Raw genomic sequence first — 20,950 nt, forward strand, 5'->3', positions numbered from 1 at the left:
GAAAGAAAACTTCCCTGATTTAGTGAAGGAAATAGACATGCAAGTCCAGGAAGCACAGAGGTTCCCACGCAAGATAGATGCAAAGAGGCCCACTCCAAGACACATCATATTTAGAAGGCCAAAGGTTAAAGATAAAGAAAGAATCTTAAGAGCAGCAAGAGAAAAGCAGTTAGTTATCTACAGGGGAGTTCCCCTAAGACTATCAGCTGATTTCTCAAAATAAATTTTTCAGGTTTGAAGGGATTAGCAGGAAATATTCAAAGTCTTGAAACACAGGGATCTACAGCCAGGATGGCTTTACCCAGCAAAGCTATTGTTTAGAACGGAAGGGCAGACAGAGAGCTTCCCAGACAAGAAAAATCTAAAGGAGTTCATCATCACTAAACCATTATTACATGAAATGTTAAAGGGACTTATTTGAGAAAAAGATTGCCAGATTGAAGGGGGTTTTGTGGGTGTGGGTGAAGAGGTGAGGGGATTGAGAGGTACAAATAGGTAGTTACAGAATAGCCATGGGCATGTAAATTATGGTATAGGAAATGGAGTAGCCAAAGAACTTATATGCATGAGCCATGGCCATGAACAATGTTGTGGGGATGGCCTGAGGGAATAGGAGTTGCTGGGTGGAGGAGGGCAAGGAGGATATACTGGGACAACTGTAATAGCCTAGTCAATAAAAAAAAATTAGAAAAAGAAAAAGTGGCCCCTTTGAGAGATTTCATCAATAGCCCATCCTAAGATTTACTTGGTGGACTTTATTTTAAAGTTCAACATATCTGTACACCAGGAAAGAAAACTGAAGGGCTTTGCCTATCAAGACCGATACAGACAGGATTACTCTCAGGAGACCAAGTATTTATTTATTCTTGGCTGGTGGTTTCTCACTTCCTCTAGATCCTGACGTGTTAACCAAAACTGCATGGGACCCACTCAATTCAAGAACACGGTCCTCCACAGTCCTCTGCAGGCTGCTCAGATTTGCCTTTTTAGTTGAAACAAATCAGATAGTATAGGCCCCTCACAAACAACCCACAGCTCTTCCCCTGGGTATGTGTTCTCTCAACTTAAACACTAACCAAATGAGACAGAGGTCTCCAGCGCCCACTTTATGCCGAAGGGTATTACACAGCCTACATTCTTAGATCATCTTTCAACAAATCTTTGCTTTTCAGGCTAAATGAGCTGCCAAGGAAGCAACCCCTTATAAAACGTAGACTTCAAGGGCAATGATATGAAACTATAATATTCATAAATCTTCAAAGCTCCTCCTGGAACTTCCTGGCCTTGACATGCCTTAGAACAGAGCCCCTAATGACACACCTAAGAGTTCTGAAAAGCTTTACTCTCCTGTGACCCAACTGTTTTACTTTGTGCCAAGGTGTTCAGAAATGGCCAATAGGTATTTCCACTTGAGCCTTTGAGGGTAACCCACTCCATTAGTACTCTGGGATGAGCACATGGTCTTTTGTTAGTAACAAGTGACTTGCTCAGCATCTTTAGAAATTGCCTAGCTGTGGAAGAAGAGGGGCTTAAATGCCATGAGTTTTCCCTGCCATATCTAAGAGAGAACTCGGAAGCACAACCTACAACAAAGAAGGAGTAATTAAAGCCACGCAAGCTGCACATAACTTCCCTCTGCGGTGGTAGAGACAGACCAACTCTGTTACTTGGTCTCTTACTTAGGCTCCAAGATGTCCCTTTATGGTGTTAATCTTTTGAGACATTTTGATATCAAGGAGTCCTCCTTTCACCCTATAAGAATCACAAGGCCGATATAGTAATATCAACCTTCCAACCATGTTATCTAAACATAAATTGTGTCACCAAAGCATAGAAACAATCATCAGAAACCCCTGTCTGGGAAAAACACCAGGAAGTAGCAAACACCTCCAGCAATGCTGAGTCAGGCTCTCTGCCATAAGGGAGTCTCAACTCCACCCTCTTATTTTGGACTAGTTTTGTTTTGTTTTGGAGTTTGTTTGTTTTTTGGTCATTGTTTTTTTGTTTTGTTTGTTTGTTTGTTTTTACTTTTAGATGGGGCTCCATGGATGGATCATGTTCAGAAATACCTTAAAGATATTTAGAGTAGGGAAGAAGAAATGTAAATATCTCTCTTTTTTCCCAAGGCTTCAACTACATGGATTAAAGGATTACAAGATGGGAGAGGGAAAATGAGAGGAGAAAATAATTGTATGAAGGACAGAGACAAGGAGGAAAACAGGTAGAACTGGGCAAAGTATGTAGGAAACTCTGAAAAAGTAAATACTATATTCAATCTTCTCGAGCCAAGAAAGAACCTTTCTACCTCCCTCCCCCCACCTTGCTATCTTCTTTTCCCAAATATGCAAAAAAATAAGCAATTTTTGTTTTGTAGCCCAACACCAAAGAAGACTAAGCCTTTGGTGCTTCAGTTCTGGTTTCCCTTTTCTTTTCAAAGTAACTCACAAAATAACAAAATTTTTTATTATTTTATTATGCTGCCACACCCAGTTTATAACTGGTCCGAGCCACGATTGCAAGAGCCTTCTATGGCAATCTCTTTACTTGTAGGTACGAGGGGAATTTCATCTCCGCCAAATCTGTAAGTGGAATCATAGATAGGCTGTCAGCATACAAGTAGAAGGGGAGAGGGAAGCATGGGAAGAGTGAGGGTGGAATAAAAGCACAAAAGCCACACACAAACAGTTGGTTTACCTTGCCCCAGTTATTTAGGTGTTTGGGGAAGGTCATAATAGATCAAGCTGATGGGAGAATATGGGGATTCATGGAATATCTTTATGTGCAAAATGGTCAGGCTCTTCCTGCTCCAATGAAGGTCAGGAAGACCCAAATCAGTTATCTGGACACAAGAAAGGTAAACACAAGTGTTTCTTCATTTGTGTGAATGATTACGGAAGAGTCAAGCTCTAAGTTTGTCTAGGTGTAAGACTAAACACATGAAACTATTAATCTTTGGGAAAAGGTTAAAAATCTCATCAGAGTCCATTTAATGTACCAGTCACTAATTCATGAGTATGTGAGTGAGTGTGTGTGTGTAATCATATGTACCTCCCCCCCCACCCAAATTAGGGGACTGTAGGTGGTTCACATGGACAATAACGCTTTGTCTAAAAACTCCAAAAATTAAACTATACAATCAGACCATGATAGATAAATGCAATATGTGACAGAGGTGTTTTGAAGACAAAATTTTTCTAGACCAAAAGAAGGAAAATCTGTCAATCTGCGAATAATACAGTGATTAGAGGGGAAGATGGTCACATAGAAGACAATGAATGCCTGGGGAGAAAAAAACTGACCGCTCCTCAGCCCAGGCCCTCAGCCAGTGTGGGCCCTGTAGCTGGCCACAGAGAACACTGATACACATTATCCACTTTGCTTTGATTCCTTTCTCTCCAAACAGACTTTAAATTGCAATTTGTCTTCCATGAGGTTTCCTCAGCAAAACAGAGAATTGAGCCACAGGTTCAAGCTTGGCAATTTTGTTCCCCACTGAACACTAAAAGTGGCATCCTAGCATATGGACCTAGCTATTCTGAGCTCAGAAACTTCAGCCCATCTGGAAATCATTTTCAGAGGCTGCAAAGATGAGCACCACGCCCTGGACTGTGGTAATTTTACTAAAGTGAATTCATCTCCAGTTAGCTAACCCTGCCTGGATACAGCTGTACCCTGTCTTGCTTCAAATAGCTATAAAATACCTTATTCTTTCAGTGCCAAAGATATTCTGCTTACTGTATATCTCTTTGTATGCCTCATAATAAATGCACTTATTTGGGCAGTTTTATTTAACACGTGGTTTACTGTAAACCCCACAGTATTTTTTATTTATTCAAGCCATGACCAACGCCCATTTTATGCATTAAATTCAGTGATTATTAATAAATGTTTGTTACTTTCTTTTTAATGATGTATTTTATTGATCATGCTATTACAGTTGTCCCATTTCCCCCCTTTATTCCCCTCTGCCCTGCACAGCCCCTCCCACCCACACCCCCGCCCCCCACCCCCACTTTAGTTCATGTCCATGGGTCATACATATAAGTTCTTTGGCTTCTACATTTCCCATACTATTCTTAACCTCCCCCTGTCTATTTTCTACCTGCCATTTATGCTACTTATTCTCTGTACATTTTTCCCCTCTGTCCCCCTCCCACTGCCCTGCTGATAACTCTCCATGTGATCTCCATTTCTGTGGTTCTGTTCCTGTTCTAGTTGTTTGCTTAGTTTGTTTTTATTTTAGGTGTGGTTGTTAATAACTGTGAGTTTGTTGTCATTTTACTGTTCATACTTTTTATCTTTTCTTTTTTAGATAAATCCCTTTAACATTTCATATAATAAGGGCTTGGTGATGACGAACTCCTTTAACTTGACCTTATCTGAGAAGCACTTTATCTGCCCTTCCATTCTAAATGAAAGCTTTGCTGGATAGAGTAATATTTTGCTGTAGGTTCTTGCCTTTCATGACTTGAAATACTTCTTTCCAGCCCCATCTTGACTGTAAGGTCTCCTTTGAGAAATCAGCTGACAGTCTGATGGGAACTCCTTTATAGGTAACGGTCTCCTTTTCTCTTGCTGCTTTTAGGATTCTCTCCTTATCTTTAATCTTGGCTAATGTAATTATGATGTGCCTTGGTGTGTTCCTCCTTGGGTCCAACTTCTTTGGGACTCTCTGAATTTCCTGGACTTCCTGGAAGTCTCTTTCCTTGCCAGATTGGGAAAATTCTCCTTCATTATTTGTTCAAATAAGTTTTCAATTTCTGGCTCTTCCTCTTCTTCTGGCATGCCTATGATTCGGATGTTGGAACATTTAAAGATGTCCTGGAGGTTCCTAAGCCTCTACTCAATTTTTAGAATTCTTGCTTCTTCATTCTCTTCTTGTTGGATGTTCCTTTCTTCCTTCTGGTCCACACCGTTGATCTGAGTTCCAGTTTTCTTCCCATCACTATTGGTTCCCTATGCATTTTCCTTCATTTCTCTTATCGTAGCCTTCATTTTCTCATCTAATTTGTGATGAAATTCAACTGATTCTGTGAGCATTCTGATCACCAGTGCTTTGAACTGTTCATCTGATAGGTTGGCTATCTCTTAGTCACTTAGTTGTATTTGTTCTAGTGCTGTGATCTGTTCTTCCATTCGGGCCATTTTTTTTTGTCTCGGTACACCTGCAGCCACACAACTGTGGTTCCTTAGAAGAAAGTACATTCTCAGTGGAAGGAATGGATCACAGCTCTTTTCTTTCCAAGTTCTCTGCCTGCCACATTTCTTCCCTCCAGCACGTCAGCCTGTTACTTTCTTATTGGTAGTTGGGCAAACTACAAAACTATCTATATTTTCTCAATGCAAAGAAAAAAAATCCATTACTGGCAAACATATATATTACCAAACAAGAGAGATTTTTATAAAGATCTTATATTCAAAATCTTTGTTCATCAAAAAAAATGGAGATGAAAATACATCAGTGACAACTGATTTTATTTATTGCTTTGTGTTGTTCCAATGACTTTTGGCAGTAGGATAATTTGAAATTAACTACCAAAGGTAAATTGAAGGATAGGAGTTCAGTGAACTACAGTGTGGATAAAGGCAACTAAAGAGAAAAAATGGCTGTAAGGAAAAGAATAAGGCGTCCAAGTAGCTGATAGAATTGGCAAAACAGTAGCATATCCATGTGAGGCCACTTCCTTTGAACTTGAGTTCTATCTATTCCCATAAGGACTGCTTCTTATGTGCAAAGGAAGTAGCACAGGTGAGAGGTACAGGTATACCCTTTACTGAGACTATTATGTCCCAATTTGAGTTGACAGTCCAAACCTACTTAATTTGTCTCTCTTTAGCACATTAACCTGGATTTCTCTTAATGTATACAAAATTGACTAATACCAGACACTAAGGTAAAGCCCTTTTCATGCATATTCTCCTTTAATTGTATGAATTCTATGAGGTAGACACAATATTTATTCTCCCTTTACAAGTGAGGAAAATAATGCTTGTAAGTAACTGACATAAATTCACGTGTCTGCAAAATGGCAGCAAGGAGATCAATAACCACAGGTCTCCTGACTTAAGAGCACAGTGAATTCTTAACCACTCTTTTCTGTAGTCTGCACATTCACTTCCCAATGCATGAAAGCCATTATGAAGATCACATTCTCTACCAAACTAAGGAGGTATTTTCTATATTTCTTTGGCTCCTGTGGTGATAAGTGATTTAATAATAATAATAATAATAAACAATATCATCACTTCTTTAGTATTTGCTATATACACAAAACACTATTCTAAGTTTTTACATATGCTGACTCATTTAATTCTTCACAATAAGCTCATATTATTCCTATTTTACAGATGAAGAACTAAGGCACACAAACCCCAAACAGCTTGCCCAAGGACTTATGGGCAGGTACTTATTTATGGCATACCTAAGAGAAGCCACAGCTTAATAAATGGATTCCAGATTTCCACTGATGGTTTAAAGACACATAACTTCTGAGAACAATCACTCTCTTAAGTTCCTTGACTAAGTTCTCTTCTAGCACTTATCACAAAACTGCTGAAAACAGAACCCTTCATCCCAAGTGAAGGTGTGCTCCTCTTCTCTAGCTCCCTAAGAAACTGTTGAGTGCTGTTTAGAAACCCATTACTTTGGACTTACATGATGACTCCCTGGTTTTGTTCAAATCATTACAGAGACCACTTTCTGTAGAATTGATTGAATTAGCCATGAGGTTGTCCTATTTGTTTGGTCATGAAGGCCTGAATCAGAAATTTTTCATCTCTGTCCTGCTAATACATCTCAACAGTCAGTACTATACCCCAGGAGTCACCAGACTCCTCATTGCCATGATTCTCAGCACAGGGAAGCTGCCTGTTCCTGTGCTCTAAGAGAAGCAAACTAGAACCTCATGAGAGGGGAAGGCAGGTGTTTTAGAAAAAGTGTCTCCCTCCTCAGGTTACCATGCTATGTATCCTTATCCTACCTTAAGAATCACCACCCTGCCTTGGCTGGCATAGCTCAGTTGCTTGAGCACAGGCTGCAAACCAAAGCATCACAGGTTTGATTCCCAGTCAGGGCACATGCCTGGGTTGCAGGCCACGGCCCCCAGCAACTGCACATTGATGTTTCTCTCTTTTTCTCTTTCTCCCTCCCTTCCCTCTCTAAAAATAAATAAATAAAATCTTAAAAAACAAAAAATTAAATTAATTAATTAATTAATTAATAAAAAGAATCACCATCCTGAATGCTGGACTAACATTTTTTCAATGTCTTCCTCCTACACACACAAACTCTATTTTAATGTTTAGGTTATTCAGTCTTTGCCATGGTAAACTTGTGTGCTAAATTGTTGTGTACATTTATAATCTCAGTCTATGCAGTTTGTTCCAGAAACCAAAACTGGCCAAATTGTTTTCCAATAACCAATAGGTAAACTGATCAGGGAAATATTGGAAAAGGTCTGGCCAGAAAAAATAATTGGGTAGATCAACTAGTCCAAAAGCATGTGAAAGTCTGCACAGCTGATGTAGCTGACACTTTATTGTAATCACTAGCTCAGGATCAGAAAAATGAATGCCTATGAGAAAGCATGCCATACCTTTCCACAGCTTTCCTTATGGCATCTTTAATCTCCTTATTCCTAAGACTGTAGATGATGGGGTTGGCCATAGGGATCACCAGAGCGTAGAATACAGACACCACCTTGTCCTGGTTTAGGGAGTAGCTGGAACTGGGTCGCATGTACATGAAGAGACCAGAACCATAGAAGAGGGTCACAGCAGTCAGGTGAGAGGCACAGGTGCGGAAGGCCTTGGTCCTGCCTTTGACAGCTTTGGTCTTCAGGACAGCAGCAACAATGTTACCATAAGAGATGAGGATCACAAGCACAGACACCACTCCAGCAACAACACCCACAATGAAGTTCAGCACCTGGCTGCTGAAGGTATCAGAGCATGACAGGACCAAGACTGGAGGAAGGTCACAGAAGAAGTGGTTGATCAAATTGGGCCCACAGAAATCATGGTGATAGACAGAGTATGTTTCAATGAGAGAACAAAGGAACCCACCCACATAGGCTCCTGCCACCATCTTCAAACAGAGTGTATAGGATATGAGGGCCCTGTAGAGCAAGGGGTTGCAGACTGCAGCATACCGATCATACGCCATGGCTGCCAAAAGAAAGCATTCTGTGAGCCCCATTCCACAGAAAATGAAGTACTGTGTGGCACAGCCAACAAAGGAAATGGTTTGCTGCTCTGTGATGATGTCAGACAACATCTTGGGAGTTGTGGAAGACACATAGCAGATATCTAGGAAGGACAGGTGGCTGAGGAAGAAGTACATGGGTGTGTGGAGGTGGGAATCTATCCTGATGAGGGTGATGAGGCTCAGATTCCAGGTTAGGGTCAGTAGGTAAATCCCAAGAAATAACACAAAAAAGAAAATCTTCATTTGTGGGTGATCTGAAAATCCTAGGAGGATAAATTTTGTCACAATTGTGTTATTCCTTCCTACAGCCATAGACCTGCTTCCTGCATAAAAGAAAGAGGCAATCTTGTGATCAGTTAGATTTTGTTTTTCATTATGTGAGAGGATATTTCCTGGAAGGTGATATGAACAGGTAACACCAAATTAACTGTTGTCCCAGCCACCTGCTAGGCAAAGTCTTCTCAGAGGAAGTTGGTCTGTGATAGTCTCATGGGTCTATTTAGAACCTGTACATTCTATATCCTGCTGAGCAGTGGAGAATCAGTCTAACAGAGTAGAGAGTGATGGGGAGCTAGGCATCTGAATTTTATCCATATTCCATTGCTAACTGTCTGGGGATGGCGGAAAAGTCAGTTCAACTATTGGATCCTCGTTTTCTCAACTGAAAAGTGAAAGGGTTGAATCAGAGGAGTCTCAAGGTTCCTTTGGACTTGAGTTTCTTATGGCTTTTTTAGACTTGCTGACTTGAAGACATAAATCCAGGTTAACAATAAAGTTAGGGACTTCTTATATTTATATATCTTTATCATGATAATCTAAAACAAGAGCTAAATACAAAAAGCTACATTATTTGACACATTCCACTTTGAGGAAGGAATTTCAATGCATTATAAAAACAATCCACTACTTTAGGTAGTAAAACTAAGAGAAATATATACATTTAGAACTAGACATTTTTTTCTAATTATATGACCACTCACTGCATTGAAAAGATCAAAATTTAGGCTAAGCCCATCAACACCACTATGGGATACAAGGGCTATGGACATACCTCCCTGGGAAGAGAAGAGAAGTTATGCCAAAGTTTACTGAAACTGGGTCAGCCATGGTGGTCCAGAACAAGCAGAAATTAGTATATCCTGAGCAAGAAAGAATGAAGAGGTTCATTAAATTCTTAAGAATAATGTTTTAAAATAAGCAGGAGATCTTGTGGTAGTGAACACACAATACAATATACAGATGATGTATTATAGAATTGTACACCTGAAACCTATATAATTTTGTTAACCAATGTCACCTGGTAAAGTCAAGAAAATTTTAAAAATTAGAAATAAATAGAAAAAATAGGTAAGAAACAACTTTGATATCATCAGGCCAGACCAGATTATTATTTTTAACACATGAGGTAAGCCCAGACACATTTTGCATTAAAAAAGACAGGCTAGTACTGATGTAAGATCAAAGTGGGAAAGTATAAATGGCTATAAAAAGGCAGACACACCCTGGGGAAGACTCAGTGGTAAAAATAAAGTCATCTTTATGGAATTATTTTATGGAATTCGATTGTGCATGTTTGCAACCATTTGCAATTATCTGATGGTGTTGCTCTGTCACTCATCATATTAAAATCTCTTCTACACAAAGGGGTGCTCAAGATCACTAACCATCAGGAAAATGCAAGTCAAAACCATGAGATTCCACTTCACACCTTTCAGGATGGTTATCGTTAAAAAGACAAAAGATAAGTGTGGGCAAAGATGTAGAGAAGAGAAAACCCTTGGGCACTGTTGGTGGGAATGTAAATTGGTAAAGCCATCATGGAAAACAGTATGAAGTTTCCTCAAAACATTAAAAATAAACTACCAAATAACCCAGCAATCCCATGCGTAAATATCCAAAGGAAATGAAACTAGTATTTCAAAGCACACCGATGTTTATTGCATTATTTACATATGAGAACAACCTAAATGTCCATAGAAAGATGAATAGACAAAGAAGATGTGTGAGAGAGAGACAGACAGACAGATGATAGACAAATTATTATTCAAACATAAAAGAGAAGGAAATCTTGTCATTTACGACAGCATGGATGAAACTGGAGGACATCATGCTAAGTAAAATTAGCCAGATGCAGAAAGACAAGTTCTGCATGATCACACTTACATGTGGAATCTAAAATAAAAGAGTCAAATTCATAAAAGTAGACAGTAGAATGTTGGTTGCCTAGGGCTGAGGGAGGGTTAGAGGAATGGAGAGACAGTGGTCAAAGGATACAAAGGTTCAGTTATTCCGAATAAGTAAGTTTTGGAGATCTAATGAACAACACAGTGCCAATAGTTAATATTACTGCATCATATACTAGAAGTTTTTTAAGAGGATAGATCTTACACTAAATCTCCTCACCACACACACACACAACACAGACATGCATGAGGGTGACTAAGTAGAGATGGTGCCTAAGTTATTTAGCTTTTTTGTGATGATCTTTCCACAGTGTAGGTGTGTGTGTAAAAACATCAATTTGTACACCTCACATATGTACAATTTCTACATGTTAAAGCTATCTCAATAAAGTTGTTCAAATAAGCATTGCCCTTAGCTTCGTGTTCTCTAAAAATGTTAAATTTCTCCACAATCACCACCACCTGGGCAGCCAAAACCAAGAAGAGCTGAAACGAATCTTCACTGTGACATTAATCCATTAACCCTACCAAAGAGGAAATAGCATGGGTTTGGTGTCTCCTATATTAATGGACTCCTCCCCACCAGAATGCAGACCACTCAAAGGCAGGCAGGGAGCTCTGTCTGTTCTGTTTATTGACCACTCCTGAGTCCCTAGCACCATGTCTGGGACAAAGGTAAAGTAAATATTTGTTGAATAAATGAATTTTTTCACTCCTTATTCACAGACCTTAGCAGAGTGTTTGGCTTATAATGGGTGCTCAATTATAATAGCAAACAATGTAATATATGATAGAATCACAACCACTTATTTAGGGCTTTTGAGTACCAGACACTGTTCTGAGGACTTGATTTATACTGATTCATTTAATCCTCCCTGGAGGTGGGCAGAGTTACTCTGCCCCTTTTACAGATAAAACATGAAATAGGCTGTAACTTCATGGTTGTCATTTGTTGAATGAATGAGGTGGGAGGAAGGAGCTGGGACTTACTGAATTCCTTCAGGTAGAAGAGTCCTGAGATCTCATGACACAGAAGAATTACTGGTTTCTTTGTTCCAATAACATTTTTTGCATACATCAATTCACCTGCATTTCCCACTGCTCTATGCCTGGTTTCTGGGTCACTTGTTATATTTTGACCTCATGCACATAGTAGTATCTGCTTTCAGAATCCCTGCACCTTTATTACCAAGCCTTCAAAATGGCCTTTGGGAGTTCATTATTTTAATGGGCAGGAATAGCCACACTTTTCCTCCACCTGATTGCCCTTCACTCACTCCTGGGTCCAAAGGAAGAGCCCAGCCATCATTAGAGCAAAATGTCAAGTGCTAATTGTTCTCTGGAGAGATGGGGAAAGGGACCAAGTACCCATTGCCAGAGTCTTATTCACAGCCTCCTTCCTCAGTTTCCTTGGAGTTTTCCCTGCTCTTAGTCCAGGAAGATTTCCTCTGCTTTGGTGGGCAGCCTCCTACCTGAGGAGACCCTTCCCTGAGAGTGAAACCTCTCCCAAACAGACTAATCCTCGTACTGAAACAAAGTGTTTAAAATGAGAGTTGGGTTCCAATGCTGGCTTGAGCACTTTATCTGTATAAACATGTACGCAGTTTTTAAACCTCTGAAGTATTGATTTCCTCAGTTGTAAAACTGGTATAATAACAGTCATATCCACCCCCAAAGGGTTGTTGTGAGGATGAAATGAGGTGTCAACAGGAAGGTCATGACACAGTGCCATTCACTCAGGGAATGTTAACTAATAACATGCTAACTCTCTCTCTAGGGTCATGGCCAAAAGCTCTTCCCTTCCTCTTTACTGTGACTAATTTTCATTGCAATAAAAACAGTTCCTTTACTCTACTGTTTTGGGTGCTGACAGGGCCTGAACTTGACACCATGGGTGCCTCAGTTAACCCCTCCCCTCTGCCACCACTGGGCCTGAGTATGTCAGGCTAACACTCCAAAGACCCCTCAAGCCCTCAAGCTCTGAAATTTCGAGACCTTGATTTCCTATTTCTGAAACTTTTTCTATGAGAATAAAAGTTTACAAAAAGGAGTTCATCTGTTTCATGGAAATCAAGTTAGCAATTCTTAGTCTGAAATAAAAGTCAGTTACATGACAGAAAGAGCTCTTATGTGAAGGAACATAATTACCAAGACTCTTGACACACAAGGTAACAGGATGAGCTTAAAAAAAGAAACTTAGCAACTGATCACATTGGAAGAAAAAGGGGTAAGTGCCCCCCAAAATAGACTGAGAACAAGAGGAGGTCAGGAATTTCTTCGTCCAGAGAAGCATTCCTAGCCGGGACTGGAGATAGACCAACTCAGCCAGTCCTAAGGCTGGGAGAGTCAAGCCCAGCTATCTATCAAAGAGTTTGGAGACTGAATTAAGATACAGAGTAATTTAGAAGGTAAACCCCAGATGATGATCTGTACACGTTCTTAGGATTAGAAAAGACTGATGGAAGAGGATAGTAAGATATTTCATCTGCCATGCTGACTCAGGTTATAGCGATAATGATGACCTATAAAGTAAGACTGAAAAGCTCAAGAATAAAGAGCAAATTATAAATTAGCAATGTCTGCAATGGACAGAAAAGTGAAGAGCTGGGACAGTCAACGTACTTGTCAACCTATTCTACAGGAAATTTGAGAGTGAGGGGAAAAGTTGCTGTATTAAATTAACCTCAACATAACCATAAACTCTCCATACCCTTATTTAAAATAACAAATTTCAAATATGATTAAGTATAAGAATTTAAAGAAGTTTAAGTGAGCATCAAAAAAGTGTGGAAGCAGAACTGGCTGGTTGGTGTGGTTCAGTGGATTGAGTGCCAGCCTGCAGACCAAAGGGTTACCAGTTCGATTCCCAGTCAGGGAACAGGCCTGGGTTGTAGGCCAGGTCCCCAGTAGTAGGGGATGTGCAGCCACACCCTAATGTTTCTCTCCCTCTCTTCCTCCCTCCTTTCCCCCCTCTCTGAAAATAAATAAATGAAATATTTTTTAAAAAGTATGAAATCAAGTAATACATAAATGCAAATAAATTCTATAGAATTACAAATGTTTAGGAGATACTTCTTTGAGACTCAACTCAAATTTTACCTCACTTTAGATGTTGTTTACTGATAGCTCCTAAAATACGATTTGCTTCCATATTTGTTTAACATTTTAGCATATTTTAATACCATTATTTTCATTCTTTCAAAGCCAAGCCCAGGAAAAAAATCCAGAGATGCTTAGCAATAAAATACAATCTTAATTCTCAAATTGGAGTTTGAAAACTTATCTCAGGTTGTATTTCTTGCCGTGGTAATGAGGATGAACATCAACCTGATGTAGATCCAATGTCTTTTCACCAAGCAGTCCAAACGAAGATCAGATACCATATAAAAGTACATTTTACAGGTCTTTGAAATATGTTTACGAGAAGAAAGTAGGAAGCCAGAAGCCAGAGAACCTGCATTCCATTTCCCATTCTGCTGTGGGAGATGAGGCTCTTGACCCCTCTCTTGCCCTCAGTTTTCTACTCGTAAACAAAAGAGCTAAGGTAAAAGACCTCTAAGAACTCAGCACGATTACAACTGAGATAACTGTGTTAACAAACCATTATCTGCACAGATGCTTACTAGTTTAGACACCCGCTATGAAATGGTGCTGCCACCTGGTGGAAGTATGCCTACATTGTAGGGTCAGTTTTAAGAGGTGACCTTGGGGGGCTAAAATCCCTGCGAGATCCCAGCATTGTAATAATAATTGATCATCCTCGAACACATTATAATCTCACCGTGCTCTAAGCACTGTACCACATGCTCTGCAAGTACCTGAACTCAATAGTGTCATGCAGTTCAATTCTGGGAAAGACACCAGACCAGGATGACGGGCAACTTACTGAACAATTTGAAAACAGTAAATTTAGATAGGGGTAATGTAATTAAGAACAGGCAAGCCACAAGTTCACATGTATGGTACCATTTTAAACAAACCTATGATTTTTTTCAAAATTAAAAGTTTTATTAAAAAGTCATGACCTGCAACCAAAAACGAAAATAAACATCCCTCAAGTGTAGAATGACTCAACAAATTGTGTGGTATCCATACAACGGAAAACTACTCAGCAATAAAAAGAAAAGGGCTGCTTACAATACAGCAAGATGGGTGCATCACCAATGCATGATGGTAAGGGTATAAAGCCAGATTCCGGCAGTACAAGCCTTGCTGTCCCATACTTTGTTTTTGCCCAGCTGATCACGGGAGGTTTAACACTGCCGCTTGCCTTCACAATGAAACCAAGACCTTATCTCACTGATGGCATCTTTCACAGTCATCCTACCACGCTGATCTTCAAAGAGGCTAGTTCTCCCCTTCCCGTTGTTCATCAGCGCCCCAGTGAAGGGACTTCCCTCTGAGCCCTCTGTGCAAACATGCTTCGGAAGCGGGGTCAGTATGCAGATCAGATGTGATAAATGTACTTTAACATTCCCATTTCCCGAAGGCTCTGGACTCTTTGCTCTGAACTGAGCCAGAGAATATCTGGCATCTCAAACTGTTCAATGCAGGCTACTGTTTAGTCTCATGAACAATGTGCTACAGTCACTCCCTAATGATACGTTTTGGGCAATAAATCCAAAATCCAGAGTACATACACAAATTTTACCCAATCTAATTTATAATCTACCCTTCTTGCTAATATACTTAGAGTCCATTCTAAATATATTCCCCCAGGATTTTCCCAAAATAATTCAGCAGTATCTTTTAAGGTTGGGAGAACTAGGTTCTCTTCTCAAAGGTCATTCTTTGCACTTGTCCTCCTGGGGCATGCTGGGAGTTGAGTCTCACTATGGTCTGACAGCCATGCAGGACGGTGTGATGGGCCTGGAGGCGAACATGCATTCCTGTGCAAGGCAAGTGTTTCATATGAGGTTAAGACACAGTCGTTGCCCTGACCGGTGTGGCTCAGTTGGATGGAGTGTTGTCCCAACCAACTCAGTTGGATGGAGAGGTTGTAGCTTTGATTCCCAGTCAGGGTGCCTACCCAGGTTGCAGGTTTGATCCCTAGCTGGGGGCCAGAGGGCACCTATGAGAAAGTAACCCACCAATGTTTCTCTCTCACATACAAGTTTCTCATTCTCTCCCTCCCTCCCTCTCTCCCCACCCCTTCCTTCACTCTAAAAGCAATGAAAAATATCCTCGGGTGAGGATAAAAAAACAAAACAAAGAAATAGTCATTGAACAAGGAAAGGCTAATCTCTTCAGACAGGCTAAAGGGGACCATTTTAATGTCCAGGAAGGCTCAGGGTTCTTGGGGGTTCAAGATTATCAACTTCATCTGAGTCTACTCAAATTTTTCTGTTTCAGTTCTCATTGAAGTTCAATATTCTCAGTTTAAGAAACAAGTGAGTCCCGGCTGGTGTAGCTCAGTGGATTGAGCTCGGGCTGCGAACCAAAGTGTCGCAGGTTCGATTCCCAGCCAGGGTACATGCTTGGGTTGCAGGCCATAACCCCCAGCAACCGCACATTGATGTTTCTCTCTCTCTCTCTTTGTCTCCCTCCCTTCCCTCTCTAAAAGTGAATAAATAAAAAATCTTTAAAAAAAAGAAACAAGTGAGTGTTACCTTTTAATTTCTCTAATCTCCATCTCCAAATACATAAATTAGAGTCTTGTTTCTGTTGAATGTCTGGCCCCAGGTTATTTTTTATTTGTATGTGGCCCTCTATAGAATAAAAGTCCTATAGCTATGTACGGTGTCATGTTATTCCAGAGCAAGATTTTTTTTTTTAATTTATGGGAAATGACTTGTACCTAATATCTCCCTCCTAGGGGAAGATAGTAGGCTACTGTGGAATGGGAATGGACTCATGGATTGAGGGATAGGATTGACCATATCAACACATTTACTTGCAATTCAGATATAAAATAAACACGTGTACTGTACACTCATCTGCAGTGTTTGGTGTCACCTTGTCCTGGGTTCAAATATTGGATCAATCTCTTAGTAGCTATAAAATTTGAACTTATTTAGCTTTACTGAATTTCAGTTTCCTCTCCTGTCATGGTGGGGGTGAGGGGCAGGGGAGTTGGAGGATTTTCTGAGTTAACATACATAAAGCACCTACTGTAGTTATCACATAGTAGGAGCTTTATAAAGTTGAGTTCCTACTCATCCAACATATTTCAGACCAGAGAAGTTCTATGAACAGATGGGACAGTGAATATACATGCAATCCTGTGTCCTTCTGCAGACTAGGAGTTTATCTTTCCTATGGCTACTATACTGAGTGGTACACCATGTACACCAGAAGAGAGCTTGATTAGCCTTGGGGGATTGAAGAAGCTGACCATTGGGATAAAGTTTAATAGGCATTGTCTTCAGAGAGTTATATGAATATATGCTCTCCACACCACCCCAGAGATCAATTAACTACAAATCTGTAAAGTTTGGGTGATACATTCCTTTTTCTTTCAAAAGAGACCCTCAAGGGCAAAGGTGATGAAACATCTCCAAGGAGAGATAAAAAAAAATATATCTCTCAAACTTACCCTCCTCCAGCTTTGAAACACTTCCAAAATGACTCCAAATTCAGATATTAGCAGATACCAAAAGAACTTCTTAAAGATTACACCCCTCCTCTTCTTTCTGTATACCTTTTTCCTCCACTTTTTTCACTAAATTACTTTACTGTTATTCAACTACAGTTATCTCTCTACTTTTCTGCCCACAAGCACATATTCCATGCACCAAGTGAGTATTTTTATCTTTGATGAACAAACCAGCCTCAAGCTTGTTCTCAAAACTTATTAACACTTCGGGGATTGAAAACAGTTACTGAAGCCTGAATAAAATCCTTCCAAAGGAGAACTCAAGACTGGTACCACCAGGCCAAGGACAGACAGAACAAGAGAGAGAGAGGGGGTGAGTGCAATCATTCATCGCTTATTTTTTTGTCTTCATGCCTGTATTAATCTCCCTTTATAAAGCACCCTAGATCTACAAACCCATATTAATAACTAAAGAGTTCTTTGGGTTTTGCTTTTCCTTTGTGTACTTCTCTATTCTATCTGTGGTACCCCAAATTCACCCCCTACTTTACCTTAATCTGCTCCTTTGATGGGCTTCCTGGAGCATGTTTGAGCCCTTGCAATGCAGAAGATAATTAAAAGGGAATGAAATTTCTGAAGGAATCGCTATGTCTTTGAACACAGCCCCAACTATAATATGAGTAAATAATCTCAAAAGCAATTTGGAAGCGCTACACTTGGGACATATTGTCCAAATACGGCAGAGACCTCTAACCTCTAAAACCCTCCCTTTTCTAATTGGTGGCTTGTATTTTACCGTCCAAATCTTATTTCTTGGATTAAAGTCTTTGGACTTCTCACTTTATGTGGAAAGGGACTCCTTCCATTTCATCAATCATTTGCGCATTTGGATGAAAGATGAAGCTGGAAGAACAAAAAAGATCTTGAGGGCTCCGGGCTCCTGCAAGGGCGAGCAGAGGAAGCATCCTGAAGTGAAGAGCAGAGCCTAGATCAGGAAAGATGGGGACAGACAACTCGCACCAACTACAAAATTTGATTAAGGTTCTCCCTGTCATCATTTCATTTTTTTCTTCCATCATCAACTGCATCTGTTAAGCTTAAACCAAGAAGACTTGGTTCTAAAACTCATCACTTTCTTGTACATGTTTAATAAAAGATGTGCTGAGTCATAAATCAACTCTACAGGTTCCCATCTACCCCTGATTGTCTTTTACATGCAAGGTACTGTGCTAGGCACTTAATTTTACTTTATAATAATATCTTCACCATGGCCTTGAAGGCTACTGTTATTCGCAAAGACAGAGCTCCAGCATCCAATGAAGTCACTGAGCCTCTCAAACTCTCCTTCTGCAGCTTTGTGAAATAGTCCTGCTATTGATTATACCTACATTATAGGACTGTAGGGAGTCCAGACTCAGACCAGACTGAGCTTGCCCCTGAATTTACTGCAAAACTGAAGGAGATTTCCTTTCTCTTTCAAGCACCTCTTCATGAGCCATGTTCAGTGACATAAAATGGTCCATACAACCCTTAAAATATCTTCCATTTAACATTCTACAATAAGATTGTAGATGCCCCCTCAGGGCATCCACATGTCGGGATAAATCACTGGATATGCTTTTGCTCTACTTTCAATTTGTCCAGCTTTATCTTCTGTTTCTGGGGATGGGAAATTTCATTCTTAAATATAAAAGTTTCTCCTCCTAGTAGCAACATTCAAAGCAGACTTTCAGTTGACACATCAACACCTAGATCATTAAATTCTTCAACCTCATGTGGTACATCAGTGAACTCCTTATGTTATAAGATAGTCACACTCTGACCTATGATATGAAGAAGTGTTTCCCTCCGCTGCAAAAAAAAAAAAAAAAAAGAGGCTTGGTTCCATAAAATATTCTTTGAGGAATATCCACTGTTGATAGCAGAGCCCTGATTTATTAAGCAAACATCTTATTCAAGACCCATGAGCCTGTCACACATTATCTTACACAATCCTCAAACCACACTGCTAACTAGTCATTGTTATCCCCACCTTACAAATGGGAAAATTGAGACTCATAAAGGCTAAATGAGTTCCCCCAACACCCCACAGCTGGCCTGTGACAGAGTTAGGATTAAAGCAAAGACTTGTCTTGAAGGCAGAAGAAGAACGTTGAAAAGTTCAGTGAAACCTTGACTGGCAATGAAAGGACATGGATTGATTTATGAGAAACTAAGGATATTAAAATAAAGTGGCTCTTCTAAATTAAGCAAAGAAAAAAATCAAAGCAAATATAGAAAGTGTTACTCCCCAAACATGAAGTTACCTGGAACAATTTTTGTAATAAACATAAAAAATTATAGAGGGTCTGTGTGATCTGACACATCACCCACACACACATGCACATCCTTGCACATGAAAGGCACACATCCAGATGTTAACAGCTGTTAGCCCAGGAGCTGAAATGTCACAATTCCCAATTTCAAGGGGTTTTTTTGTATCAATCAGGAACTACATATGATTCTAGGTTTAATATTTCAGTTGTTCATTGATCAAATTATTCTACAGTTCTCACATATTGCTTTAAATTCATAAAATAACATTTATACTTTGAAAAATAAAAGGAAATTGGTGAGATTCACTCTGTTTCAAAAGATAGGTAAAATAGGCTGAAAACACAGTTTATAAGACAATTAAGGTAATTAGCAATTCTACCTAATACACAGAAACAAACACAGGGACGCTACTAAATTGTACATTTTTTATAAGACAATTAAGGTAATTTTGTTGATTTCCAAATTGTTTGGATTAAGACCTGAAGAAGAATCGGATATATTCTGAACCATTAAGGGTCATTCACTATGAGCACCAAACCCTCTGACCATACTTTTCCTTGTGCTGCAGGTAGAGAACCTCAGCTTCAGAGACCTGCTGGCAGCAGGTGCTGTCTTCTGATTTGTGTGGATTGAGACAGTGTAGATGTGTGAGGGAGTGATGGGGATTCTTACAGACATGGATTGGATGGAATCAAGCCCCGGATCTTGAAAGATGCTTTATACACTGAAAATTCTAAGAATATTTTGAGGATACTTAGTAATTTATGTTTTTCACAGCAGACACATAGAATACACTATGGGCCAAGCATATTCTAAAGAAGAGGAAAGATCCATAGGTAGACTGATAGATACATACATGCATATATAAATACATACATCCCAATAACAAAGTAAGTACTATTATTATCTCTGATATCATAGTCAGAGAGAGTTCACATAACTTGTCCAAGATTACATATCTACTAAGTAGTAAAGCTAAGAATTGAATCCTAGCAATCTAAATCTAGAGACCATATTCTTAACAATTAAATAGCTAAGAGAGCTCATACTGAAGATGAATTGAAACCAGAACTACATTCATATATTTGCATTTATTTTGACAACTAAGAGCATTTTATACACATCTGGCCTAATTCTTTAGAATAAAAACATTCTAAATGCCTGATTGTTTCATAACTTCCTAGCTGAACCTGGTCTCTCTGCTGGTTTCTCTATTTCAGTACTAAAATTCAAACAAAAGTTAGATGAATATATATTTCAGGGATGAGTGACACGTTTGGGACACAAAAAAATGTCCTAATAATAACTTTCACTGAGGATTTAGGATGTGCCATTCACCTTATGCACTTTGCCCTATTTATTTCTTAACACAAATGTGTGAAGTAAGTACTGTCACCCATTTTAAAAATAAGGAAATAGAAGCCTAGGGGTGTTAAATATCTCACCCAAAGTAACACAACTACTAAATGGTAGAGGCAGGAATTGATCACAGGGAGTCTGAATCCAAAGTTTAAGCACATATCAATCACCTACACTGTATCAAAAAGCAAATATTTAAGACAATGACTATGGTTACTTCCTGAGAGAAAGAGAATATTTGAGCCCTAGCTGGCGTAGCTCAGTAGATTGAGCACGGGCTGGGAACCAAAGTGTCCCAGGTTCGATTCCCAGCCAGGGTACATTCCTGGGTTGCAGGTCATAACCCCCAGC

At 39.6% G+C, this 20,950-nt stretch overlaps 1 protein-coding gene across 1 annotated transcript; it reads right to left on the reverse strand.

The window, feature by feature from the left end:
* Positions 1-7,556: 7,556 nt before the first annotated feature.
* Positions 7,557-8,529, reverse strand: LOC114500838 (olfactory receptor 5A2-like). The gene has a single exon (XM_028517607.2). It carries the CDS (start codon positions 8,516-8,518, stop codon positions 7,559-7,561), a length of 960 nt encoding a protein of 319 aa, XP_028373408.1. The 5' UTR covers positions 8,519-8,529; the 3' UTR covers positions 7,557-7,558.
* Between the last annotated feature and the right edge of the window lie 12,421 nt (positions 8,530-20,950).

This window comes from Phyllostomus discolor, chromosome 6 (assembly GCF_004126475.2).
Source record: "Phyllostomus discolor isolate MPI-MPIP mPhyDis1 chromosome 6, mPhyDis1.pri.v3, whole genome shotgun sequence".
NCBI classification, from domain to species: domain Eukaryota; kingdom Metazoa; phylum Chordata; class Mammalia; order Chiroptera; family Phyllostomidae; genus Phyllostomus; species Phyllostomus discolor.

Bases quoted from the DNA above. Each gene is read 5' to 3' on its own strand.
- LOC114500838 (XM_028517607.2), bottom strand. From the start codon at position 8,518: ATGGCTGTAGGAAGGAATAACACAATTGTGACAAAATTTATCCTCCTA.